Source organism: Dermochelys coriacea, chromosome 19, assembly GCF_009764565.3.
Source record: "Dermochelys coriacea isolate rDerCor1 chromosome 19, rDerCor1.pri.v4, whole genome shotgun sequence".
Taxonomy (NCBI): Eukaryota; Metazoa; Chordata; order Testudines; family Dermochelyidae; genus Dermochelys; species Dermochelys coriacea.
In genome coordinates, this window is record NC_050086.2 from 6832532 (window position 1) to 6858566 (window position 26035).

At 48.4% G+C, this 26035-nt stretch overlaps 2 protein-coding genes across 6 annotated transcripts; both read right to left on the reverse strand.

Annotated features, from left to right (window-relative positions):
* Positions 1–132: 132 nt before the first annotated feature.
* On the reverse strand, positions 133–10699 carry IQCC (IQ motif containing C). 3 transcript variants are annotated; one of them, XM_038377974.2, is made up of 5 exons: positions 9890–10699; positions 5861–6004; positions 4824–5169; positions 3136–3257; positions 133–1370 (listed from the first exon to the last, which is right to left on the reverse strand). In XM_038377974.2, exons 2-5 carry the CDS (start codon positions 5939–5941, stop codon positions 1329–1331), a joined length of 591 nt encoding a protein of 196 aa, XP_038233902.1. In that variant the 5' UTR covers positions 5942–6004; positions 9890–10699; the 3' UTR covers positions 133–1328. The 3 variants fall into 3 exon arrangements, with proteins under 3 accessions (XP_038233902.1, XP_038233903.1, XP_043361887.1); XM_038377975.2 differs by having other exon boundaries at positions 4824–5166; positions 9890–10033; XM_043505952.1 differs by having other exon boundaries at positions 5010–5169; positions 9890–10033.
* A 137-nt stretch (positions 10700–10836) lies between these two features.
* On the reverse strand, positions 10837–18960 carry CCDC28B (coiled-coil domain containing 28B). Of its 3 annotated transcripts, none has more exons than XM_043505953.1 (6): positions 18832–18960; positions 15166–15409; positions 14431–14600; positions 13982–14136; positions 13699–13721; positions 10837–12317 (listed from the first exon to the last, which is right to left on the reverse strand). In XM_043505953.1, the coding sequence occupies exons 2-6, from the start codon at positions 15324–15326 to the stop codon at positions 12263–12265; spliced, it is 564 nt and encodes a 187-aa protein (XP_043361888.1). In that variant the 5' UTR covers positions 15327–15409; positions 18832–18960; the 3' UTR covers positions 10837–12262. The 3 variants fall into 3 exon arrangements, with proteins under 3 accessions (XP_043361888.1, XP_038233961.1, XP_043361889.1); XM_038378033.2 differs by having other exon boundaries at positions 15166–15398; positions 18819–18957; XM_043505954.1 differs by having other exon boundaries at positions 15166–15501; positions 18813–18927.
* Between the last annotated feature and the right edge of the window lie 7075 nt (positions 18961–26035).

Consider the following 26035-nt stretch of genomic DNA (forward strand, 5'->3'; position numbering starts at 1 on the left):
AGTTAGTAGCTCATTAGTCTTCAATAGGGCCAGAAAGTTTACATTGGCTGGACCCATCAAATTTTGAAGTACCCCTCCATATGTTTACAGGGCTAGTCTGTACTAAATGGAGTCAAGTCAAAGACATATGCATTAAAGGATGCATCCAACAGCTTTATTTACATTGTGAACAGGTTACAACTTGGAGAGCTTTCCTTCAACATATACTCTGTCATCTGAAGCAATAGCCTCTGCCCATCCCTAGCATTTGACATTACAGCTGAGGTTAGGCTTGCTTTGCTTTTCACTGGATAGCATCTGTGCTAGGTGGAGGGATCAAGACAACATCTGGCCCAGCCAATGGCAGAGACTAATCTGGGGAGAGACAATATTTTATTCAGAAACAAAAATGGAGAACAAATGAGTATGTTCAGGAACTGATACAGTTTTCATTGGAATGGTTCCAGACATTAAATATGTGTATGATTGCATGTGGAAAAAGATAGAACCCAGAGCATCTGCACTCACAAAGTGTTAAGGGTCTGGGATAGGAATCAACCATGCCATGGGGAAAAATCCCCTTTCTGTTGTTCATGGGTTGCCCATTAGAACAGGCAACAAAGCCCACTGGGAAAAGCATCTGGTTAGAGAATACACTCTGTACACACAGGGCCAAACCTTGTGGTTGGCATTCTGCTGGAGTGAAGTCTGCAGGGTTTGGCCATGGAGTATTTTGGGATCTCCAACTCTTGGGAACAGAGTCATGGTATATGGGAGGCAGACTCTTTCCAAATACATGGCTCAGCAAGCTGACTACAAAAAGCCATTCCTACTCTGTGGAGGGGAGCCCACTCCTGGTGTTCAAAGCACCAGGCTGCTTTCCTGCAGCTAAGTTCAACCACAAATTATCAACTAATCATTTAAAGAAAAGTACATAAAACAAATCAGTCTGGCTGAGATTTCCCTCTCAGGCTCAATCAGCAGAAATGGGGTTCTTCCAGGTGAGGGCTGAGTAATAACCCCTTCAGTACATATAATGTCCTCCTTAGCATGGGGCAGATATTGAACATTTGTCTTCACCAAGAGTTTTCAAGTTTAAAAATAAACATCTTCATTGTAACTAACTCTTATTCTGATGAATGTGACAAAGCCCCAGTGGAAGTCACAAGTTAACCATGAACAATGTGTATGCCACAGTGGAGCTAGTGCTTTCCCAGGCAGCTGCAGTTCATGCTGCTCACGCGATGATTCCCCTCCTGCAGTGGATGGGACACAGTCCAGCTAGTCTCAGAGAACGCTGCTCCTCCATTACAAGGTGAGCATACTCTGCATCCCTCTGAAACAGTTTTCTATCGCTCGGGAGTCCCCAGCCTTTGCTTCAGGATCAAATACTACAAGACAAAAAGAAAATCAAATGATTGACTGCTAGACTTGAAACCAGAGAAGCATCCGTCTGCCGGTTACCCAGCTACCACTGGAGACCTCATATGTGGGGAGAAATCCTTAAACATTGAAAGGAACGGAAGTGAGGCTTGAAGGGCTAGATTTAGGTGTCTTCCTCCCTCTGCTGGCTACTTGCTCATGGCCAGGCAGAGTGCTCCAATATGCAAAGGATCTGTCCTTTGGATGTTGCCTGTTCACAAGAGGAGCACCGTGGACAGAGCAGAGGGATGTTGCTAAGTATACACACAGCAATAGTCACATGCAACAAAGCACTTTACAAGCTTAATTAACTGGTGCATGCATGCGCGCCCACCCAGCCCATGTGTGTGCGCGCATGCACACAATAGGTGAATAACCTTATCCCGATGTTATAGACAGGGAACCTGAGGCACAAATTGCAAGGTCCCACAGCAAGTCAGCAACAAAAGTCAGGAATACCTTATCTTAGTCCTAGGGTTAAGCATATAGGAATCTTTCCCCCTTTGTGCCTACAGTTGAAAATAAGCCCCAGCATGCCAGGTGTTGGGTTGCCTAGCAGAGTACCTGGCATTTTAGACAACATCCTCCATGTTTAATTGTTTTTAGAGTAGGTTATGGTGTAAGATTGTCAACCCTCAGTGTCCTTCAGCAGCAGGAACTCTTACTAACACACACGCACACCGATGATTACATTACTAATCCCATCCACTGTTTCAGGGAAAACACAGAATTCCATACCCACATCTCGGAAGGAAAGTGACAGAAACCGAGGCAGAGATCTAGCGGTTGAAGCAAGGGACTTCCAGGAGAGTCAGTATTCCTGCATTCTACCTCTGCTCTGCCACTGACTTAACTGTCTGACCTCAGACAAGTCACCAAACCTCACCATGCCTCATTTCCCTATTTATAAAATGGATGTGACAACACTGACCCATATCTATAAAGCACTTTGAGACCTTGAGATGGAAGGTACAATATAAGCCTTATTCTATCTTTATTTCTTTACCAACTGATCATTGCTAATTCAAACTCATGCCTGGAGATTAGCACAAAGGCAGATTAGCATGCAAATGAGAGAACACAACAATAAAAAGAAAAGGAGTACTTGTGGCACCTTAGAGACTAACAAATTTATTAGAGCATAAGCTTTCGTGAGCTACAGCTCACTTCATCGGATGCATTTGGTGGAAAAAACAGAGGAGAGATTTTTTCCACCAAATGCATCCGATGAAGTGAGCTGTAGCTCACGAAAGCTTATGCTCTAATAAATTTGTTAGTCTCTAAGGTGCCACAAGTACTCCTTTTCTTTTTGCGAATACAGACTAACACGGCTGCTACTCTGAAACACAACAATAAAGAAACAACAGACCCTACCTCACAAAACATATTTGGATAAACTAGATGAACAAGTATGGTTTAGATTAGAATATGGACTGTAGTAAATTCTAGAAGAGCAGCGAAGTCTTTGCAACACACCTATAGCTATCTTCAACCATATCTTCATCTAATTAGCTGATGTTTACAGATGGAAAGTGCTGTACAAGTGCTAAATATTATCATCTCCTGCAGAGAAGAGAAATGCACCTCCATCATCTGATTAAACTCCTATGTAACTGAATATTCACCCTGGAAATCCAATCCCCACCACAGTGATTAACCGCAGATTCCTCTTGCAAACATTTGTCTGGACAAACCAACTTTTGAACACACCAAGAGGCAAAGACAGGCTCTTACATTCTTACGGCTCACGATTGCTTGTTGCAGCCACAGCAGCTCCATGGCCAAGTGATTTCGATAGCACTGGAGGTCAGGAAGAGTTTGAGGCAGCTCCTGTTTTATGCTCTTGAATGGGAGCTCTGCACAGAAATGGAAAACAGAGATTAATGCCATTTAAGGAGTTATTTGGTTTTATAGTCTAGATCCTCTTTAGATCCCCTCTTGTGTTCAGAGGCCAGACAGGGGCAGGAGGTACTCTTCCCAAATTCCACCCACAATTCCAGGGGAACTGAATGTTTTGATAAAAGAATCAGCTGTGAAACAGTTAACCACCTTAACATGCAAACTGCTGTCAACAGGTTTCAAAGCCAACAACCCATTGCAACAAAGAGAGGCAGGTCACCACATTTGGAACCAGAATTCTATTTTGTACTATTCTCGCTTCTCATATTGCCATCATCACTGAGTATCCAAGAACACATGACTGTTAACCCAAGCCAGTGCACACAGACTTGGAGCAAGCTATTTAGAAAATTAACCTCTTTGCATTCCTCACATCTTATGAAAGATGAACATCACCTTCCTTGGTTTGCAGAGTCATACTGTACAGAAGCTAGTGTGTACAGAAGCTAGCTAATTTTCCTGTGTGGTTACTGCTGGCAAAGCTGGGCCAATCCATCTGTATTATTCACTTTCTGGCTCCAGAAGAGGCTGTTTATTTTCTTGTGTCTTGTACATCAAGAGAGAGAAACCTTGGATACTAACCCACTTCAGACTGTGTCAAAACAAACACATGCACGCACGTCCACAAACAGGATAAAAATCAAACAGTTTTCTGGGTAAAATCCCTACACTCTTGAACAAAATCCATCCTGATGGACTATCAGAGTTTTCTAGGGCTAGAGCCTAGAGTCTTTCCAACACAGTGTTCTCTAGACTCTGCTCTATACTTGATCATGGTGCCTATGTAGAGAGGTTATAACACTGAGATATTGCCCGCTTTGAGGATCTGCAGTTAGTCTCTAGGACCTACAAAGAAAGGAAGTTCCTAACTTAAGCAGCCCAAGCAAGACTATGAGCTTGAAGAGTATGCATAAAGCTGCTTGGAATAGAAAAATCTATCTTGCTTGCGATCAAAGGCTTTGCAGAAAAATCTTTACTCTGATCTCAAGTACAGCAAGGACCTCCCCCGTCCCCTATGCTAATAGAAGAGGTGACATGGAATGTATTTAGGCAAACAAAGGTTTGAATAAGAGGGTGTATTTTCCCCTGCAATTGATGCTCACTGGGAGGCAGAACCTACATATGGAAAATGGGAGGATTTGAATAAGAGCGGTTTTTAGATGAAAAACCTGGGAACCCTGCCCCAAACAGGGGTTGATCAAGGTTTCTGAACTGGTGTGGAACCAAGTTTAGTTTGTCCTTGCAGTTAAATAATGTAAATCTGCAATAGGTAATTTCGTAGTGTAGACAAGACCTTGGGGAGGAGATATGATTTAAACGGGAGACTCACGCGAGGTGCCCCAGACTCTATTCTATGCTACCTCTTGGATAAGATTCATTGGTCTAGTCTCTCTGTTGTATTCCTGAGGCTTTTGTCTCCCCAACAATCTAGCTCAGGTGGGTATGTTGCCAGGTTACACATGCCATGCTGGAAGGGTTCAGAGGTGCTGGCTATAATGTGTATCCCTATTCCTGTTTCTTACCTTGGTTGACTGCAGTAGACCCTGTCTCCGGAACAGTGCTGCTCCATACAGATGATGCATTGTTATAGTTCTTCCATTCCATATTCTCCCCTGACAAGCTGCAGTCCTGTCCAGTGGATTTATCTGCAGCACACTCTGGATTTTGCTTCACTCTGTTGCTTTCACCTCTTGAAACCATCTCCTCACCTTGAAGCTGGGCTGGAGGTTTCAAGTAACTCCTACAGTCACAGTCCTTTTCTGGTTCTAGTGTCTCAAGAGGACAAAGCTTTTGCTGCCCTTTATCAGTGTTGTTCTGGTCTTTGGATCCAGACTCCTGATCAATTAATCGCTTTACTTTCATCTGCTTCTGAAGAAACAATGTTTGAGAAATTAAACATGGAGGAGAGTTAACGAATAGAGGGAAGTAATAAAAAAATCCAACAAGGTTAGGTTCTTCCTGGCCAAGATCATCTCGCTTAGTAGATGTTGGTAACCAGCTCTGGTAACTTTCCTCACTGCTTTCCAGAAATTCACTCTGCCCACAAAATGAGTTTTAAATGATCATGGTTTCAGAAATGGTTAACAGTTTATATCCAAGCTACATTTTTTTTTTAATAAAGTTTGTTAATGAGCCATGTTCAAACACTACAAGAGAGCAAGTCTCAGATAGTGCCTGGTTGTATTATGGACAGATGGGCTCTGTCATGGAGAAGAGAGAGTTGGTTCTTGCAGGCTTCAGCACCATGATTCGGGTGGTTAACACATGGCTAGGTTCAGTCTATAGTGTGAGATGGAAGCTTTAATTGTGTCAGAGGACAAATAGATTTCCCCAATATGGCTGCAATTATAGCATTTAGCCAGACCATAGTTTGAATCCAAGCACAAATCATGTGATAATGAAGTCCAGAAACTACCTGCTATATGCAGAAGTGCTGAATACCGTTTTAGCTACACAATTTTTTGTAAGAAATCCCTATTCACAGAGAATATGCCAATCATATCAGCAATGCCGGCCTTTGCCAGAAGCGACAGCGTACCATGAACTGAATGGACCATACCTTTTGAGGAAAGAAAGGCGTTGGTATGAAGCGTCCTTTCCACTGCAACTGACCCAAATCCCCTTCAATCTCCTTTACCATGTTCTCATAGTCCTCCTGTAAGCTACGGAACCTCTTCCTCACAAGATAACCCCTGACATAGGCCTATGAAGGATAAGACAGAGATCCTTAAATAGTCATAGAGATGGTTGACAAAGTTTCCCAATACAGAGAAGATTTGCAGATGCTTCAGAGGGAACGAACAGAACAGGGCAATTTTGAGCGATACATCCCTTGTCATTCACAACCAGCTTCTAGCATTAGAGGTAGGGCTACCCAGAGCATTGGGTTGTGTCCCTGACCATCTTGGCTAATAGCCATTGATGGGCCTATTCTCCATTAATTCTTTTTTGACCCCAGTTATACTTTTGACCTTCACACCATCCCATGGCAAGAGTTCCACAGGTTGACTGTGTGTGTGAAGAAGTACTTCCTCATGTTTGTTGTAAACCTGCTGCCTATTAATTTCATTGAGTGACCCCCTAGTTATTGTATTATGTCACAGGTAAATAAAACACCTTCCTGTTCACTTTCTCCACACCATCCGTGATTTTATAAACCTCTATCATATCCTCCCCTCTACTCATCTCTTTTCAAAGCCGAACGGTCCTAATCTTTTTATTCTCTCCTGTAGGAAGCTGTTCCAATCATTCTTGTTGCCCTTTTCTGTGCCTTTTCCAATTCTAATATATCTTTTTCAAATGAGGTGATCAGAATTGCATGCACCATTCAAGGCATGGGCATATCAATGGTTTATGTAGTGGCATTATGATATTTTCTGTTTTATCTATCCCTTTCCTAATGGTTCCCAACATTACTATTACTTCACAATATCTTAGATTATTAAACGGAATCAATCATTAATAAATCTTAGAGCCCAATACTGCAAACGCTATATAAGGCACGATGCTAACTATCCTGGTAGTCCCACTTAAGTCAAATAGACTACCAGATATAATGCTTCTGGCCATAAGTAGTGAATATTTGCAGGATCAGGCCCTAATTTATTGTTACTGCTTAGGCAACTTGTTGGTTTATTTTTGTATTTCTTCTGGCTAAGACAGGGAAAACAGCCCATCAATTTCACTGTGTTTCTAGTCAGTGTCACTTTTTAGATGAAAGTGATTGATCTGAAATAAACAGGTTTCAAACACTACAGGGGGATGTTTGTGCGTGTTTTAAAACTGTTTCCACTGGATTTTGTTTTCTCCTAATTTCAGTTTTGTAAAACTTATTTTACAAAGCCTAAATTCTCTCACTTAGTCTCTTTAAAGTTTCTTAGAAATAGAATGAAGAACATAGTTCCAAGTGTGTTTTTCAAGTCACTTCCTTAGAGGGTAAGATTCCAGGTCTTGGGAAACCTCTTTCATTGAGGAGGTACATTTCTCGACTATAGGGCTGTTGCCCCAGACCAGTGGTTAGCTTCTTTTAGAAAACAACACACACACACACACACACAAAAAGCACAGCAAGCACCATGATGAACGTTTCTGAGAAAGGCATCCACTCTTTAAGGAACATGTGACTTACTTATACCATTTTAGGGCTTGTCTACCATGTCTCATACCATCGATCTACTCGGGAATGGCTACTGTGCCTTAAATTCATACCTTACCTTAATCCAAATCAACTTTCAAATGCAAACAAACTCTGAATACAGATAAAAATGCACCCACTTTGAAGTCAATGGGAATTTTGCCACTGACATGAGTAGTGCAGGATCAAGGCCCCTAATGTTATTTGTATATTGTGCCTGTTTCTATGAAACATACAGAAAAAAAAACTAAAGACAGGCACACCAAGGAGCTGTGATTGCTCTGGTTTCAGTGAGGGGCAAACTCAGCCCTGGAGTAAGAGAACAACTCACCACCACCTTCAGTGGTGCTGCACCAGCTTATGGCAGGGAGTGTTTGACCCAGAGACTCTAGACTAAGCGTAAGTGCTAGAGACAGCAGGAGCTGGGGCATCAGAAACAGATTAAGAGAACTTTGCCCCTTGTCTCCCAAGATGTGCCAACACCCAGATGCACCCCCCCACCCTTCCGATATACTGCCCCACCCCCCCGGGGCCTGCCCCAGATGCATCCCCCCACAGCCTACCCCAGATGCACCCCCCACTCCTCAGATATGCACACACCCCGCCTGCCCAGATGCACACCCCCCCCTCAGATATGCACACACCCCGGCCTGCCCCAGATGCACCCCCCCACTCCTCAGATATGCACACACCCCGGCCTGCCCCAGATGCACCCCCCCACTCCTCAGATATGCACACACCCCCCTGCCCAGATGCCCCCCCCACTCCTCATATGCACACACCCCGGCCTGCCCCAGATGCACACCCCCCCCCACTCCTCAGATATGCACACACCCCGGCCTGCCCCAGATGCACACCCCCCCACTCCTCAGATATGCACACACCCTGGCCTGCCCCAGCTGCACCCCCCCACTCCTCAGATATGCACACACCCTGGCCTGCCCCCTGCACCCCCCCCACTCCTCAGATATGCACACACCCCCGCCTGCCCCAGATGCACACCCCCCCCACTCCTCAGATATGCACACACCCCGGCCTGCCCCAGATGCACACCCCCCCACCACTCCTCAGATATGCACACACCCCGGCCTGCCCCAGATGCACCCCCCCCCTCCTCAGATATGCACACACCCCGGCCTGCCCCAGATGCACCCCCCACTCCTCAGATATGCACACCCCCCGGCCTGCCCCAGATGCACCCCCCCCCCTCCTCAGATATGCACCACCCCGGCCTGCCCCAGATGCACACCCCCCACTCCTCAGATATGCACACACCCCGGCCTGCCCCAGATGCACCCCCCCCACTCCTCAGATATGCACACACCCTGGCCTGCCCCAGCTGCACCCCCCCCACTCCTCAGATATGCACACACCCCCTGGCCTGCCCAGCTGCACCCCCCCACTCCTCAGATATGCACACACCCCGGCCTGCCCCAGAGCACACCCCCCCCCACTCCTCAGATATGCACACACCCGGCCTGCCCAGACCACCCCCCCCCTCAGATATGCACACCCCGGCCTGCCCCAGATGCACACCCCCCACACTCCTCAGATATGCACACACCCCGGCCTGCCCCAGATGCACACCCCCCCCCACTCCTCAGATATGCACACACCCCCCGGCCTGCCCCAGATGCAACCCCCCCACTCCTCAGATATGCACCACCCCGCCTGCCCCAGATGCACACCCCCCCCACTCCTCAGATATGCACACACCCCGGCCTGCCCCAGATGCACACCCCCCCCCACTCCTCAATATGCACACACCCCGGCCTGCCCCAGATGCACCCCCCCTCCTCAGATATGCACACACCCCGGCCTGCCCCAGATGCACCCCCCCACTCCTCAGATATGCACACACCCCGGCCTGCCCCAGATGCACCCCCCCCCCTCAGATATGCACACACCCCCCTGCCCAGATGCACACCCCCCACTCCTCAGATATGCACACACCCCGGCCTGCCCCAGATGCACCCCCCACTCCTCAGATATCACACCCCCCCTGCCCCAGATGCACCCCCCCGCCACCCCCCCCCCCACACCCACTCCTCAGATATGCACACACCCGGCCTGCCCCAGATGCACCCCCCCCCCCTCAGATATGCACACACCCCGGCCTGCCCCACTGCACCCCCCCCCACTCCTCAGATATGCACACACACCCCGGCCTGCCCCAGCTGCACCCCCCCCACTCCTCAGATATGCACACACCCCGGCCTGCCCCAGCACCCCCCCACTCCTCAGATATGCACACACCCCCTCCTGCCCCAGATGCACCCCCCCCCACTCTCAATATGCACACACCCCGCCTGCCCCAGATGCACCCCCCCCACCCTCCCACCCCCCGCCCCCCAGAGCACACCCCCCCCCTCAGATATGCACCCCCCAGATATACAGCCCCCCCCCGGCCTGCCCCCTTATCCCAATACCCGTCCCGCCGCGCGCGCGCCTCACCTGCAGCTCGTCACCAGCGGTTGCTGCTCCGCCGCCTCTCCCCCCGAACCGCCGCGGCGCCTGGTAACCGGGCTCCGGCCGATGACGTCATCGAGTGGCGACAGCAGGCCGGACTGGCGCTTCCGCCTCCTTCCCTGCAGCGTCCCGCCGAGCCTGCCGGGGATGGAGCCTGGCCGCTTGCGGGCACGGGACCCATTACTGTCGGTCCACCTCAATCCTGGGGCCAGCCGGGGGAAGGGCAGCGAGCGGCCCCCTGTCCAAGTGCCACACAGGCTGGGGGCTCCCCCCTCTGAACCCCCAGGCAGTCGACGGTAGTGACTCTCTGGAGGGGTAAAAGGGGGTCCCCCTCTTTGCCCCCTGACCAGCTGGTGATCTCACAGCAGAGCCCCTTCCTGCGGGCAGGATGGAGGGGGGGCCGGGCCAAATGCAAGCGAGTGACGGTGTGACCAAGCACAGGGCGTCATTCTGCCCCTCAGGTTTGGGGTAGCTGGGCCAGTAGCCTGGCCCCCTCCTTAGCAGAATTCTGGGTGCACCCCTGCCCTGAACCAACTGCTTTCCAAGGGACCCTGTGCCTCTTTGTCTGGGGTAGGGTATCTCCCCGTGCTTTACCCACATGCCTCCTCCATCCATCCTCAGCCCTCTTTTACAGATGGGCTAACGGAGGCGGAGCGCAATTTGCAAGACAATAACAAGCTTCAGGATTTAGGATCCTAACCCAAGACATTGTAAAGGAGCTGGAACCCACTCAGCATTTTCTGAAAGTCAGGCCCCCTTCAGGTATCCCACATTAGCCACCCCCTAGCATTAGTCACTTCTAAAAAATCACAAGCCTAGGGCAGATGCAGGAATTGAACCCAGGAGTCCTGGCTACCCCCTCCTTTGTTTTAAGCTTCCATCCATTTTTCTTCTTTACAACCTTAATTAAGGTGGTGGAGAAAACATCAAAATACCACAACTAGTTTATTACATTACAATTTCATTATTGAGTGTTACATTCTACTACTAGAAAAACATTCTGACATGTAAACATACACTCACTATTCACCTTCAGTGTCAAATTGAAGCAACTTAGCTGTTTAAGACTGGATGTGCGTGCAAGCGTGGAAATGTTAGTTGTTTAAACTCCTCTCTTCTTATTTGTGGTCTCTGGTCTAGCAAAGCCATCACTTCTATCCTTGTTGGAAAGGAAATATTACCCAGCTCCCATAGAAAGAATTTCCATAAAAGGCCTGGGGTATTTTGCAAGAGGGGTAGTTATAGGCCTCAATGCAAAAAAAAGTTATTGTTGCAAAAACTCAACCATTAAAAAATGTTGAAGGAAAAGGATCAGATAGCAGCATCGGTGAATGACTTGTTACACTATTAGCAGAAACTTTTCTGCAAGCCCCAAAACCTGTTTCGTTTCAAGTGATCATACTTCTCCTGCATGGTTTCAGTTCCGTGTTGGCCGCTGCATTTTAGAACAGGTAGAAGCTAAACCAGTAAAAGCCTTTACTGAGCTTTTCTTGGCTGCCACTTCTATGTTTACATTTCAGGTAGTTTCAGGCTGGTGACAACTGCCAGATCCACAGGGCTGGAGCCAGAGAGATTTTAAATGTCCTGCATAGCTAGTGGCTGTAGTTTTCCACCGTTTCACCACCCTGTCTTGGAGAGACAAGGTCTGGGAGCGAGGAAAGAGGGGAGTTCAATCTTCATGGCCTTCCAGGCCTTGATCATTCTGCTGGGAGGACAGTCAACAAGGAAGCCAGTTACAGCTGTTTGTCCACTAGGAACCTGACTGAAACCCACCGAACTCATTTCACACACGCCCCTCTAATGGTCCAAACTGAATCAGAGTGGAAGCAACAGCCCAGAAAACGAAAGGCTCTATCTCCCCTTAATAATGCTTTGTTTGGATTGGCACCTTTTATCCAGGAATCTCAAAGAGCTTTATACAAGGTTGCTTAAGTATAATTAACCCCATTTAAAAGAGGGGGGGCAGGGAACTCAGGCACAGAGAGGTGCAGCGACTTGCCCGAGGTCACACGGTGAGCTGGGAACAGACCAGGAAAGAGAACCCAGCACACTGATTCCCAGTCTTTCCTCTAAAATTTTCTTGTTTACTTTTCAAGTTACCTTGACAATGTTGGCCTTTTCGGATGCTCTAGAAATTCTGGATTTTGATACAAAAATCATTGGACAACATGCCCCTCTCCCAGCCCAGCCCACCCCCAAAACCCTTTCTCTTAGGGGTGTCCTTCCTTTTATACCCCTACATTTCTGTACAGTTCAGAGGTGGACATGACGGATTCAAGCTGGTGGAGCTTTCCCTTGGCTCCAGAATTCTCAATGCTGCCCTCTGTTATCTATGGAGGCACCAGGCAGTCTTTTCAGCTAGGCAGTGGCAGCGTCCTCCAGGTCTGGATTCTCCGCTAGATGCAGTTTTTGGCTGAGTTTTACGTTAAGGAAGAAGAATCATCGATCAAGCTGCAGCCCCATCACTGACAAGATCCCCGAGGGGAGAGGCTGGAGTTCCCAACACAAACCTTCCAACCGAGCCAGTCTCTGTACCCGGTAGCAACAGCACCAGAACCGGGAGAACTTGGGGGGGGCCATGGCCCCTCCACTTTTTAACATGGGCATAGTTTGGGGAGGCCAGAGGCAGCATTGCCCCCCTAAACTGCAAGACTTGGGCAGGCATGGAGTGGCGCTGGCAGGGACTGGGCCATTCAGTGCCTGCCCAAGGCTTGCAGTTTGGAGGGGCAATGCTGCCCAAGCTACATCCATGTTAAAAAGTGGTGGGCATGGCCTGTGGCCCCTCTGGTTCCAGCACCAGTACCGCCCCCTCCCTTGCTGGTAGCCTGAGAAGCACAGGAACGCAGGATTTGTCAATGGTTTGTACCACGCAGTATCCTGCCTCATCAAACCAATGATCCATAGAATATAGCATCTCCCTGCCCGCAGTGGGGCAGACCAATGGTCAATAAAAAGTCTGGTCTCCACCCTCCAGCCATGGTCTATGCATGAAACTGTGCAGATAACAGAAAAATACTCCTGGGGAACCGTGCATGGCAGAGATGGGGGAAGGGTTCCTTCCTGACCTCTAGGGAGAGCAGCCTGAAGCAGGAGATTTTACTCCCTCTTATCCTGCACAGCCAATGATCCAGTATGGGAAATCCTGCAAAAGACCACCAAGCCACCTTGGCTGGGATTCTGTCTCCAAGAGTGGCCAGTACCACATGCTAATTCAGACTGGTCCCACAGTTATCCAGCTCCTTCACAGACTCAGCCAAAATTACTCACTCCAGGTGGCGCCTGGTTACCCTTAGCAGTGGATTCCAGCCAGCACCCTTCACCGCTCTGGCTCAGTAAATTAGGGCTCCCTCTAACCTCTTGCCCACTGATGGGCAAAGAATGGCACGTGCTGCTCAGAGATGTTACTCACACCTCCAGATTCCACCCTCAGGCTCCTCCTTCCAACCCAACCTTCCCTCTAATATGGCGTCCTACAGATGTCTCCATGATAGGCTTGCCTGGAAACCTTTGGCGCCAGCAGAGTCTTGGCTTTTGAAACCCCTGGCAATTCCCAAGGAGTCTCCAAGCTCTACCGGGCTCCCTGCCTAGAGTCTCTGGTAGAAGATGACCAGCATCTATTAATGGCACCCCATATCCAATGCCATACTCTCGGGAGATATTGGAGAGTGGGGCTTAAGTGTCTCAAAGCTGATTCCCTCTTCCCTGCCCTGCCTGAGGGGTCACTCAACTGTGCACATACAAAACAGGCCTCCTGAAGAATCCCACGGCCCCCATAGGCCCCGGCGGAAGGATACATGGAGTTGCTGAGCTCTTCCAACTGAAAAGGGAAGCAAAACCACCATTAGAACAAGGTGACACAAGCAGCTATGATAAAAAAGGGAACAAGGCACCGCCTTGCCTTTGAAGATCATTAGGGGTCATTATCTGTATTGTGGTAGCCCACAGAGGGGGTCGGGGCCCTGTTGCACTAAGCACTCAGAGCAGCACAGTGTAAGCGCGGGGCTCGAAGGAAGCAGGGATGCAGTCGAGGGTGGGCTCTGGGGTCAGCCCATGGGGCAGGAACTCTCTGGTACTCACATTCGTTAGCAGCTGATCTAGGTTCCTATCTGCCACTGTCTTCTTCTGGTCCTCAGAGAGCTCCTCCACGTAGACATCCAGGCTGAAGTGCAGGCGCGCCAGCTTCTCCTGCATCTCCCGGACGTGCTCCAGCTGCTCGAAGGAGCACTCCTTTCCTGTGCCACCCAGGAGAGGGACCTGGTTACACTCAGCCTCCACAACACATCCTCTTGCAGTAGAGATGCCTGATCCGCTGTCCCAGGGTTTCCCATTGCAGATGGACTGGGCCTGCCCCGGACATCACACAACAGATGTGTAGCAGGAGCCTCCCCCGATTAGCCAGATCTTCCAGCGCCAGCCATGGTGGCTTTGGGTGGCCCTAGCTTCCAGCACCCCAGGGCCAGGCATTGATACGTTGGGGACCCCATTCAGGCTGCTGAACCCCCCTAGAGGAGTTGCCCCCTGCTTACCAAAGGCCTGCAGTTTGCCCGAGTGGAAGTCGTTGAGTAGGTTCAGCAGCCCCCCCTCCATCTCATAAACGTCCGAGACGTCAGTCAGGAAGGAGTGCTGCAGAGGGGCCCCCAGTGCCGCGCCCCCACTACCCCCAGGCTGAGGCAAACGAGATTTCTCTTTGTTCACCCTAGATAGAAAACACAAACCCACGTGAACATTGCCGGGAGGCCTTTCCATGCCAAGAGATGCAGCTTCCTAACTCGTTAGCCTTGTGTTTCCTCCAAGGAGCTCACAGTGCTTAGCCTCCTACACAACAGAAATAAGGGACCCATGAGGCGCTACCACCAGTGAAGCCGTTCTGCATGATGCAATGCGCTGGTCTAGCCTGTGTGAGCATGTTGCACCCAGCCACTAGAGGGAGACAAGTACAGCAGCCTGCTACTTACAGGTAAAGGGAGCTATTGCTGTAGCTCCAGTCCTTTTAAAAAATCTCTCTCTCTCGCTCTCTCTCTCTCTCTCCCCCCTGGAGTGCGTTCCCAGCATTTGCAGTAAGTGATTTGGTGGAAGGTGAAGCAGCGTTCCAGTACAAAGTGCCGGACTGGCACCGCAGAGCATTCCGGCACAACTCGAGCCCTGGGTAGCTCACGCAGGAGTGGCCTTTGTGGTTTTGGTGCTCGCAGTCCGAGGTGCAATACCTGGGGACATGCAGCATTTGTAACCCAATCTCCCCATCCCAGCCCCCCAGCACTGACCTTTTGAACTTGGCCCGTTGCTTTGGTGAGGGCAGGTGAGGCAGCCCCAGAGAGAAGGTGGTGCTTTTGCTGGTGGGGACGGGCAGCTTGCGCAGAGCACTGGATGACACAGGCTGAGCTAAGCCAGGCTTTGGACTCCTCTTCTTCTTCTTGTCTTCCATCTTGAGAACTCGATCCCCAGGCGGGGGCCAGTTGCAGGCTCAGTAACACACGCAGCAAGGAACCTCTGGGCACTGAAAGAAGGAGACACTGTTCACAAGGGAGACAAAGCCCCTGTCTTTCAGCCCCTTTCTCCAGCTATTCAAATGCAGACAGAAGTTGCTCCCGTGTGGATAACTTACAACAGGGGTAATCAATCAGTGGACCACAGGCCCAAGCCAGACTGCCAGACACTTTTGAACAGCCCCTCCCCCCCGCCATATTTTAATTGGGACTTATTTTTTTTTATTATTATTTATTCTGGAATCTGGACCTTCCCTATATCTAGACTGAGAAATTTGGACCTTGATAAAAAATAATGGATTACCCTTGACCTGGGGGCTTAGAAAAAGAATGCTCAGATTTCCCTCTGCCCCAGATCAGGAGATCCGCCTGAGGTATTTATCTGAGCACTTCACAGTCTTGAGGGTATTTATCCTTACAACACTCATCTGAGGCAGGGAAGTGTTATCCCCACTTAATAGATGGGGAATTGAGTCACAGAGGGGACTCATGCAAGGTCACACAAGTAGTACAGCAGAGCAGGTTTTGAACCTGGTTCTCCTGACCCCCAAGGTAGCACTTTAACCATGGGGCTTCTTTCCTTGTCACTGGGAAGCATTTTTCTGAAGGGTGGGAACAGCACCCAGAGCCTCTCCAGAAACCACCCCTGCAGCAAGGGGTGTCTGCAAACAGGAGCCAGGAGAGGAGTCAGGAAAAATTACACAATCAAATGACCAATAGAACAGGGTCCAGACAACCTGCTTTGCCCAGCCTCTAGTCCTGCCTCACTCCCCATCCCTCCCTTTGGGTCATAAGCGCTAATGTGAATTGGTTGCGTCTGTGACAATGAGTTCCACTGAAGCTTCTCTTTTCAACCAGGAGGATCCTCAAGTGCCTGCCAAACCAGGAGCCACACCATCTGCTGCTGAAATGTGGCCACCTCTGGGATAAGAGGGAGCTAGATACAGGAGTGCATGTAACCCCCTGTTCAGCATGTATTACATATCCCCCTTTATGCCCATTATATTGATGGCAGACCTCTGATGCAGGTCCCAGCTGGAGGACTCAGGCCTGTAGTGCTCATGCTCTTAGCTCTGAAGGTCCCCAGTTCTGTCCATGCTGAAGGTTACTATTTTGGTTTTGCATCTCATCCAGAAGAGGACAGCACCCTGGTAGCACAGGACCCTTCGCACCATGCTGGGGCCAGTATTACTTTCATTCACAAGCACCTGTGTTGCCATTGGAGGTTTCGTATCAGTACAGTGCATTCCACAGAACAGTGACTACTCACTGCCCCAGGAAGATTCAGTAACCACAGTATCATTTTCAAACCAGTCACTATGTTGAGCGGGGCCCATTGCCCTTACCCAGCTTGACCCTGCTTAACAAGATCAGATGAGATCATAGCCTAAGGGGATGCATTTGGTTCTCAAGGCATGAGAAGAAATATTTAAATACCCACATGTCCAAACAAGGAAATACCCTGTGTCCCCCCCCCCCCCCCGCCCTGGTGCCTTTCCCAAAGTTTTACTTTCTCTTCTTTCTACATCTGTCCGCTAACATATTAAAATGCACTCTATGTGTGAGTATTTGTAAGTTTCAAGGCTCTCTTTGTATCTAACAAGACAGGGAAGTGGGGGCAAGGAAATAAAGCAGCTATTCAGTTGTTCTCCAAGTGCTGTATAAAAATGTTAGTGTTTAAGAAGAATCAAATCCTGGTTTTTAAAGTGACACACTCAAGCAAGCATTTAACACTGATCGTCCTAATCTCAACCAGCAGATGATATCTTCCTACTATGGATCCTCAGCTGGCCTGAACCAGCATAGCTCCACTGAAGTCAGGAGTTTGCCAATTTACACCAGCTGGGGACCCAGCCCATTGACCTCCATAGACCTAGATTTACACCAGCTGAGGATCTGGCCCATTGCAGTCAAACAGAAAAGGCCAGGCTGGAAAAGCAGACTAAAGCTCAGAGTAAGAGCCCAAGTCAAGAAGGGAGGTCAATGACATTCTGGGGTTGGGTTTTTTGTTTTTTTTTTTAAAGTAAGAGGAATTAGATGAAGGAAGGTGTTGATGACACTTGCTATGGGTTTATTTCTATTTAATTACCTGCAGTGATTTTTGATCTGCACAAGCTAGTATTATTTAAAAACATTTTATATTTAAATGAACAATCAAAAACTATTCAGTCATTTTCTCTGTTGTTTTGTTAAGAATTAGGCAAAAGGAACCCTAGGGAGCAAACTGTGCACCTCCCCAGAGATGGGGCAGGGCAAGATTCACCCACCCTAATGTTCTTCAAGTCTGAGGGAGTGGAGGGGAAATCACATCAGGCAGGGAAAGATGATGATTTGGATCTCCAGCCTCAGCAGAGGCTATCAGCCATGGGCTAATTAATTCCAACTGAGAGGGTTTGTTTTGTTTTAAACAGACACCAGATAGGAGGTCACTAAATGAAGACACCTTTAACGTACTGCTGACATGGGATTTGAACCTGTGACCAAGCCACGAAGGGCTCTATCCCATCACCCTAAGCTGTGCAGAACTCTCTGTCTATATTCTTTAGAGACTGTACATTTCAGTACAGGGGATTGTGTGTGTTTGTACAATGCCTCCTTGAACAATGGAGCCAGATCCCCAATCACAGCCTCTAGGCACTATTGCAATCTAGGATTCCTAATTACACTGGCAATTTAGCATGGAAATACTTTGGCAGGTCGAACCAACAAGCCCAAACCCAGCCCTCAGCATGGCGCGATCTCAGCAGAACTGGGGTTCCTTCCGACTTTATACCAGCCCCATTGATCAAGCTTTAATAAAACACAGCAAGGCTCCTGCTAGTCTTCCTCCACACTCATTTCCCATTGTTCTGTACAATGGCACCTCAGCTGAGGCTGGTAGCTGCTGGGTCTGATCAAAGCCCTGTCGTAGGTGGTGGAAACAGATCCCGCTTTGTTCAGCGTGAAAATGGCCGGGATGCCTAACAAGTTACCCAGACAGTTATTTCAGAGTATCCCGGCTTGGTTTGATTTGTTTTTTCAATAGCAGCATATCCACCCTCCAGACGCTGGACGGTCATGAGCAGATTCAGAACCTATTTTCGTTTCCACCCCAGCATTACAAGCCTGGGGAGCTAGCTGCACCCGGCAAGCCAATTTCCAGAGAAGAGAAATGCCACGGTGCGAGACCAAGAGGACGCCAGCCTCCCCTCCCCAGCAAATGGCAGGGCTCCCGCACAATGGTCGCTAACCTCCCTGCTCCCCACCGCCACCCACCCCCCAAAAAACCCCACAGCAGAAACCGCTGCAGATTAGAGCTGCACAAGCCCCACTGCGCTGAACCGAACCCGCGGAGCGACACTGTAGCCGGGCAGCGTTCCAAAAGCGAACGTTCGCCCCGTCTCCGTTCCACCGCCCCCCCCGCCCCGAGCGCCCTGCGACGCGACACTGACCTGAAGGAGCCGGCGGCGGCGGCCTGACCCCGCTCTGCTCCCAGCGGCACGGCGCCCTGCAAGTCTCGCTGTCAACAGCCTCCGGGCCCCGGCAACAATTTGCATTTAAAGGGGAAGGGGCCTTTCTCCAGCTTCTCTCGCGTTCAGGCGCTTCAGAGGCGCAGGCAGCTGGCCCGAGGTCAGATCACGCACGCCCAGGGGCAGATTTTGACTTCATTCCCGCGCAACGCCGCCCCTGCCCTGACTTCAGTGGGGCAACGGCTGCTTGCCACCCGTGTCGTGGGAGCGGAGTTCAAGCCCGGGGTTTGCATTTATGTCGTTGGGTTCCCCGGCCGGATTTCATTGGCAGTGAACGAACATAGAACAGCTCCAGGGGTGTGAAACTGCAGGATCACCTTTCAGAGTAGCAGCCGTGTTAGTCTGTATTCGCAAAAAGAAAAGGAGTACTTGTGGCACCTTAGAGACTAGCAAATTTATTAGAGCATAAGCTTTCGTGAGCTACAGCTCACTTCATCGGATGTTCCACTGAATGCATCCAATGAAGTGAGCTGTAGCTCACGAAAGCTTGTGCTCAAATAAATGGGTTAGTCTCTGAGGTGCCACAAGTCCTCCTTTTCTTTTTGCAGGATCACGATCTCCCTCTCTCTCACAGGCACAGGCCGCCGCCACAGTGTTACTTTACTGCTGCTGAAGCTCTGGCTCAGAGTCTCTATCGCACTCTCATCCTTTCCTTTCCTATTTAGAATATATTCCAATTTTCCTTTTAGCAGAAATGTGCATTGAAACCACTAGACTCATTAAAATGAGATGGTGTTGCCAGCATTCACAATTTTATCTTGAGTCTCACAACATAGGGTCTTTTCTTCCTAAAGCCCCAGCTCATGGAGTCATGTGATTATCTCATCTTAAAAGAAAAATAAGCTTCTAAGTAGGGATAGGATACAGAGGGATCCAGACAAATTAGAGGATTGGGCCAAAAGAAATCTGATGAGGTTCAACAAGGACAAGTGCAGAGTCCTGCACTTAGGACGGAAGAATCCCATGCACTGTTACAGACTAGCGATCGAATGGCTAGGCAGCAGTTCTGCAGAAAAGGACCTAGGGGTTACAGTGGACGAGAAGCTGGATATGAGTCACCAGTGTGCCCTTGTTGCCAAGAAGGCCAATGGCATTTTGGGATGTATAAGTAGGGTCATTGCCAGCAGATCAAGGGACGTGATCGTTCCCCTCTATTCGACATAGGTGAGGCCTCATCCGGAGTACTGTGTCTAGTTTTGGGCCCCACACTTCAAGAAGGGTGTGAAAATATTGGAAAACGTCCAGCGGAGGGCAACAAAAATGATTAGGGGACTGGAACACATGACTTATGAGGAGAGGCTGAGGGAATTGGTTTCAGAGTAGCAGCCGTGTTAATCTGTATTCGCAAAAAGAAAAGGAGTACTTGTGGCTCCTTAGAGACTAATAAATTTATGAGCACAAGTTTTCGTGAGCTATAGCTCACTTCATCAGATGCATACAGCGGAAATATAGTGGGAAGATTTTATATACACAGAGAACATGAAACAATGGTGTTATCATACAGACTGTAACAAGAGTGATCAGTAAGGTGAGCTATTACCAGCAGGAGAGCAGGGGAGGGGGGAACCTTTTGTAGTTGATAATCAAGGTGGGCCATTTCCAGCAGTTGACAAGAACAGTACAGGGGAAATAAACAAGGGGAAATAGTTTTACTTTTTGCAATGACACAAAGTAAAACTATTTCCCCTTGTTTATTCCCCCCCTACTGTTCTTGTCAACTGCTGGAAATGGCCCACCACACAAAGTAAAACTATTCCCCTTGTTATTCCCCCCCCCGTACTGTTCTTGTCAACTGCTGGAAATGGCCCACCTTGATTATCACTACAAAAGGTTTCCCCCCCAACTCTCCTGCTGGTAATCTCACCTTACCTGATCACTCTTGTTACAGTGTGTATGTTAACACCCATTGTTTCATGTTCTCTGTGTATATAAAATCTCCCCACCATATTTTCCACTGTATGCATCAAATGAAGTGAGCTATAGCTCATGAAAGCTTATGCTCTAGTAAATTTGTTACTCTGTAAGGTGCCACAAGTACTCCTTTTCTTTTTGCGGGAACTGGGATTGTTTAATCTGCAGAAGAGAAGGGGGGTGGGATTTGATAGCTGCTTTCAACTACCTGAAAGAGGGTTCCAAAGAGGATGGATCTAGACTGTTCTTAGTGGTAGCAGATGACAGAACAAGGAGTAATGGTCTCAAGGCACAGAGGGGGAGGTTTAGGTTGGATATTAGGAAAAACTTTTTCACTAGGAGGGTGGTGACATTTTCAAGCTTTTCTCTGCAGCCAGGAGGGCTAGAATCAGAGAATATCAGGGTTGGAAGGGACCTCAGGAGGTCATCTAGTCCAACCCCCTGCTCAAGCAGGACTAATCCCCAACTAAATCATTCCAGCCAGGATGGGAATGTGTTACCTAGGGAAGTGGTGGAATCTCCTTCCTTTGAGGTTTTTAAGGTCAGGCTTGACAAAGCCCTGGCTGGGATGATTTAGTTGGGGATTAGTCCTGCTTTGAGCAGGGGGTTGAGATGACCTCCTGAGGTCCCTTCCAACCCTGATATTCTCTGATTCTAGCCCTCCTGGCTGCAGAGAAAAGCTTGAAAATGTGACCCCCCCAGAAGAACAAAATTTGACATTTACTATTTTAAAAAATTAAGCCATTCTCTTGATTTTTGGGGCCTGCCTCATGATTTGTTTAACTCTCAAGGAATGTCTATATAGCATTTCGGAGTGAGCTTCCCAGCCTGGGGTCGAAAGATATGGGCCAGGGGGGCTTGTGCTAGAACTCTAAAAATACCAGTGTTGACAGTGCTTTGAAGTTGCAGTTTGAGCTGGAGTTTAGGCTTTGCAGCATAGGGAAGGGGGGGGTCATATGTCTGTGGACCCAGGCTGGGAGACTTGGTCCAAAATACTGTGTAAACATACATTTAAGGTTCACTGTGGCAAACAGGGCAATCTCCTGGATGGACCTTACTGAATTCAGTTAAACCTTACTGAATTCAGTTAAATACCTTTGGTGTTGATGGTATTAAAATACAGTTGTTGACATGTCATTATGGGATTGTATGTAATTTTCCTAAGATGCACGACTAATATAAATCTTGGGAAATGGTAGGAACTTCAAGCAACTTTTTGAAACAATATGAACTTTTAAAATTAAGTGGATTTCCCAGGAAATCCCTAGGAGGCAGGAGTATGCTATATAATTAATCTTATTAATCAAGAACTTGACTTTTGGAAGTTTTGCCTCCAGGAAGAGGACCCATTGTCTGGCTGATTACCTTTTCATGGTCTCTTTGAAGACCCCGATTGTGGATAAAGGACTCACGCACTGACCCATGAGTGATCTTGTTCTGAGCAAAGGGTGTTAACAAAATTGAAACCACCGGAAAACCCCTGGGTGGATTAAAGGCCTGCTCACCAGCCAGAGCCTATGCTGGAGTTTGGGTGATCTCTTGGAAGCTTATTAGCATGTGTGTAGGTTCTTTTATTATTTTTAATATGTTTTGTCTGTATTGCTTTTACCTTGGGTCTAAAACGCTTGCAACCATTCAGCCTGGAAATACCCTGATCAGAAGGGAGAGAACCGTAGGTCTCCACCCAAGAGAGGCCAGAGATGGGAGCCAGCAGCCTAGAGTGGGTGCCCTTGCCAGACCATAGAGGAGGAATGCAGGTGCAGTTGCCCTGAACTGATGTATGACCATAATAAATGGTATATAAAATACATAGTATCCATATTATACTGTATTGGTAAATTATTCTAGAAAGCTATTAATACTTCTACTAACATGCTGTAGCGTTAATATATCTTTATAAGTATATCATGTTTTTAAACAGACTTTTAATATTGAAAAAATTATTAAATATTGACCTTGCTAAAATTGATTCTGCCATTTCCTCTTGAACCTTCCATCCTCATGGATCTGGATCTTGCTCCCACTGCCTGTGGACCCTAGCAGGGTAGTGAGTACTGTAGTGCACATAATGATATAGAGAGGGGGAAATATTGCTCCTGACAGGGCGCAGAATGGGCTAGTATGCGGGACAGTGGCGTTGCACCTGTCTCAAACTGTCATCTTGTTCGCAACAATCTCAGCTTTCATACATAAAATTAAATAATCATAATAAATAAGTCTCTGTTATGGTTGTGAATAAAATCTCAAAAATGTGAACCAAGCAAAACTGCAGCAGAGATAAATCTGCAGAGAGCCTGGAACAATAGCTCAGAGAGGTGTGAACTGCCTCATTCAACTAAGAGAGACAGGATGGGTGAGGTAATATCTTTTATTTAACCAACTTCTGTTGGTGAAAGAGACAAGATTTCCTATTTACAGAGCTCTTCTTCAGGTCTGGGAAAGGTACTCAGTGTTACAGTTAAACACAAGGTAGAACAGATTGTTAAGCCTAAGGAAATGGGTGACAGCAGATGGATCACTTGATGATTACCTGTTCTGTTCCTTCCTGAAGCATCTGGCATTGGCCACTGTTGGAAGACAGGATACTGGGCTAGATGGACCTTTGGTCTGACCCAGTATGCCTGTTCTTACATTCTTAAGGGGTTAACACATACTGTAAAAGACTGAAGTAGATAGCTATTTTTAGCACACTAACCTGGCATGAGCTAGCATAAGTCTGTCTACTTGGGCAGGGAGGCTTGCTCCAAACTGCAGCATAGACATACCCTGAGTGGTGTTGCTTGGTGATTCACACAGGCAAAGCTGGTTTTGTGTCCAGAGTTTGGAAAAGCTGCACCATTTTCCTAATTTGACCCATTCCCTCACAGAAAACGCTCTAGAAGCTTCAGCTGGTTTAATATCCTTAAATCCATGCAGAACAGATGAGATCTGGGCTTTTATGGCGTTGTTGGAAAGATTCCCCTGTATTAATTGCCCAGAACATATTGTATCTGTCTTGGATGTATAAAGAACTGAGTAAAAGCCTGTGGGTCCTAGATGATTTCAAACCTCATGCTTACAGCACCCAGTCATCCCTTCCATTCCTCAACAAAGGGGACTATAAACCAGCAGGTATCTGGAGGTTGCCTGGCCATTTAATTCTCACCAAATATGTTTCTGATTTTGAGCCCACAATGATTCAGCCTGTAACAAATCCTTCTCTAACAGGAGTCCAGAGAAGAGGCTGATACTTTATGGTGCCAATACTTTAGATGAGGCTTTCAGAAAAGGGAACACGTGCAGGGAGATGAAAGAGGTCCTGCTGCCTTTTGGGAGGAAACTTGGTCTGAGTGTGAGACTGCAGTGAGCAGTGGTCCTGTCACAGCACACGGGGCTGAACTATTTACAGGAGTGACATTTTAACTTTAACTACCACAGCTCACGTGCACTGTGACTGAGGCCTGCCTCAGTAACAGTACACTGTCCAGTTAAAGAATCACATTTTATTTGGTGAGGAAATGTTAAAGATTAGCTGTAAATGAGGGCTTGGGCCCAGCTGGGTGAACGTAACCTTCAATCCCCCTCTCAGAACACCCCATGCCAGAGCCTACAACAGCCCAGCTGGTTGGCAAGTACACAGTGGTGCATCTCCTGCAGGGGTCGGGAGAGGTTCACCACAGGTGCAATACAAGCCGTACAGATGCTGATTCCCAGCCTCACAGTGCTGACAGGTTCCAGCAGCAGGATCCATTTCCATGACATCTGTGGAGGTTGGGCAGTATCTCCTGATAGGTAGTGCTTCCTGCCAAGCCCTCCCTCTTTCAAAAGGCACCGCCTGCTTTTTGCCTTCCACTCCTCAGCCCCTTCCAGGCTGATCATTAACAGCCATGGCAGGACTGGTGCTTCAGAGGTACCATTTGGGGAGATCGTCAGGGGTAGCTGCAGTTCAGAGCAGGGTCAGCCATAGGAGTGCTTAGTACAAAGGGTCACACAGCAAGCTGAGGAAAGAATCCCTCACCAGGGGAAGACTGTTGGGATGGCATCAAGAGGAGTCAGTTTCCCTGACACCTTAAATTTAAAGCCAAGCCTGGTAGTTTTCAGCCCCCAAAGGCCTCCAGCTCCATGGGCTGGTGCATTACTAAATCTTTGCCTAACAGCCCAGGGAGAAGCTGTGCTTCCACTGAGATCTCATCCCTTCACATCTCATTAATGGAAATCCCTGCTTCTAGTTCTCCTTAAGCGTAGGCACCACTTACAGCCTGAAGGGATGCTCAAAGACAATCCTGACTTGAGTAGGCTGGTTCTTTGCCACCCCCAGCTCCACCAGGAGGCAGGAGCGGTTGTTCTGCCCGGGGACAAGATACAATGCAAGCCCATTTCAACAGCCATAAGACCTGTGTAAAACTGGGCTCATCTGGAGTGACATCCCCATGAGGGCAAAATCAAAACTGCAGCTCAGTGCCACAGAGGTTACATGGCATAGAGGAGAAGAGCATGGGGAGGACGAACAGGGGACAAGACCCAGTGCCAATGTTTGGCAAGTGATGAACAAAGGCCCAGGCCTGGGGTAAAGCAGCTGATTCCTTGAATGCTGTTTGAGGCCGGCAGGCTCAGGACACGTCTACACCATAACTGTAACAGCACTATACTGGCAAAATACTCCTGGTGTGGACGCAGCTTAAAACCAGCAAACCTGTGCCTCTGCTGATGTGGCTTGTTCCAGCCACCCTGTCCAAGACAAGCTAAAGTTCCATTTGGTGGTATAGCTGTCTCTACACTAGTGGCTTCGGTTGGCACAGCTCAGTCAGTCAGCGATCACTGCTCTTCGCATCCCGGACCGACAAAGCTCTGCTAGCAAACGTCTGTAGCATAGACACCGCATCAGCATCCTTGTGTGGAAAGGGTACAATGTACTGACTGCACCTTGCCCCCAACTCCTGCGAAAATGCTGAACTAGCTTCCAGCTCATCAATACTTCCTCCTAACACCCAAAGGAGGGCCCTGCTATGGAGGAGCCCCACAAGCAGCTCTAGGATCTAGTGATGCACCGGCATCAGAGCACTGACCCTCTCCATGCCAAGCATTTCCTGCTCTCCCTGGTTACTTGCAAATATTTTATGTATGCTCCATGGTGGATGCAGCCTGTAATTAGGATACAGGAAAAGAACATCATTCTCTTGAGAAAGATACAGAAAACTTGGCTCGCTGTGTATGGTGCAGGGGGAAAGAAGTACAGACACACCAGCAAG